A 1,238-nucleotide genomic window follows, 5' to 3' on the forward strand; every position below is an offset into this window, starting at 1 on the left:
TAGACCAGGCTGGTCTCGAACTCACAGAGATCCACCTGCCTCTGCCTCCCGAGTGCTGGGATTAAAGGCGTGCGCCACCATCGCCCGGCCATATTCTACTATTTTTTGCAATACCTATTGACTCCCTACTCTGAGAAGTGTTTGTGCTTACTAACGTAGTGACTAAGGACAGGGCTGTTTATTTCAGACCAGCTGGGCTCAGCTCTCCCGGTTCTTGTTCATAAGCTGTGCGATCAGCCCCTTAGAATGAGGATAGTGTAAGAGTCAACATGTTTCTTCTGGAGACTGATCATGTTGCTTGGATTAGTGTCTAGTCTCTTAAAAGCACTGCACAGATGTTAGGATGTCTCTGCTGCTGCTGCTGAGCCTATAGCATTGTTGTATGCAAGCAGGCCTTCCCCAGGAGTTTGTATATAGTTTTTGCTGCAGCAGAACAGCTAAGTAAGTGATAATGTTCTAGACTGCAGGTAGAAATGGTAAATGTTGTTTTTTTTTATTTAAAATGATAAGTTTGAGAGATTTCATCAGATCACCTTACTATAAATTGTATATCTGCTATGTATTTTAAAACTTGAGAATTATTTGTTGACTTTGCTCTTCTAGACACTGGAGCGATCCTATTTACTGAAGATCAATGGAAAAGGTAAGAAATGAAAATGTATGGTAGCTTTTCTGTTCATTACGTTGAATGTAGGGCTTTGCACTATTAGCCTTAACATTTCTATTTAGAATCAAAATAACATTTTACAACATTTATACCTTTGGGACTGTAGAAATGACTCAGCAGTTAAGACCTGGGTGCTCACAACTGTCTGTAATGGCAGCTGTAGGGGATTCAGTGCCCTCTTCTGGTCTCTGGGCACCAGGCGTGCACATGGTACATAGTCATTCATATGCAAACAAAACATTTAAAAATTATTACATTTATTTATTTGTGTGCATAGGTATGGGAAGGGAGAGATATGTACTTGTGCCATAATGTACATATGGAAGTTGGAGGCCAACTGAGAAGAATTGGTTCTTCCCTTCCACAGTGTGGGACCCAGTTCTTAGCCTTAGTGTTGTTCTTTTTAAAAATGCTGCAAGATCCCCAGCGGCAGTAGGCAGCAGAAATGCTGTAGGTCCCAAATGGTGGCGGCAGACCATGTAGTGGCAGGCAGCGGGCTCTGGGAGCAGCCAGTCCCAGGCAGAAATGGCTGCTGGTCCCAGAGCAATGGCTGGTTCCAGGCAGGGAGACA

General features: G+C 43.4%; 1 protein-coding gene across 1 annotated transcript in view; it reads left to right on the forward strand.

The window, feature by feature from the left end:
- Positions 1 to 1,238, forward strand: part of Rrm1 (ribonucleotide reductase catalytic subunit M1) — a 35,829-nt gene that overhangs the window by 8,569 nt on the left and 26,022 nt on the right. Inside the window, exon 6 of the mRNA XM_005368824.3 lies at positions 604 to 643. Within this exon, the coding sequence (XP_005368881.1) occupies positions 604 to 643 (40 nt within the window). The remainder of the gene's footprint in view (positions 1 to 603; positions 644 to 1,238) is intronic.

Source organism: Microtus ochrogaster, unplaced genomic scaffold (genome assembly GCF_000317375.1).
Source record: "Microtus ochrogaster isolate Prairie Vole_2 unplaced genomic scaffold, MicOch1.0 UNK41, whole genome shotgun sequence".
NCBI lineage: Eukaryota > Metazoa > Chordata > Mammalia > Rodentia > Cricetidae > Microtus > Microtus ochrogaster.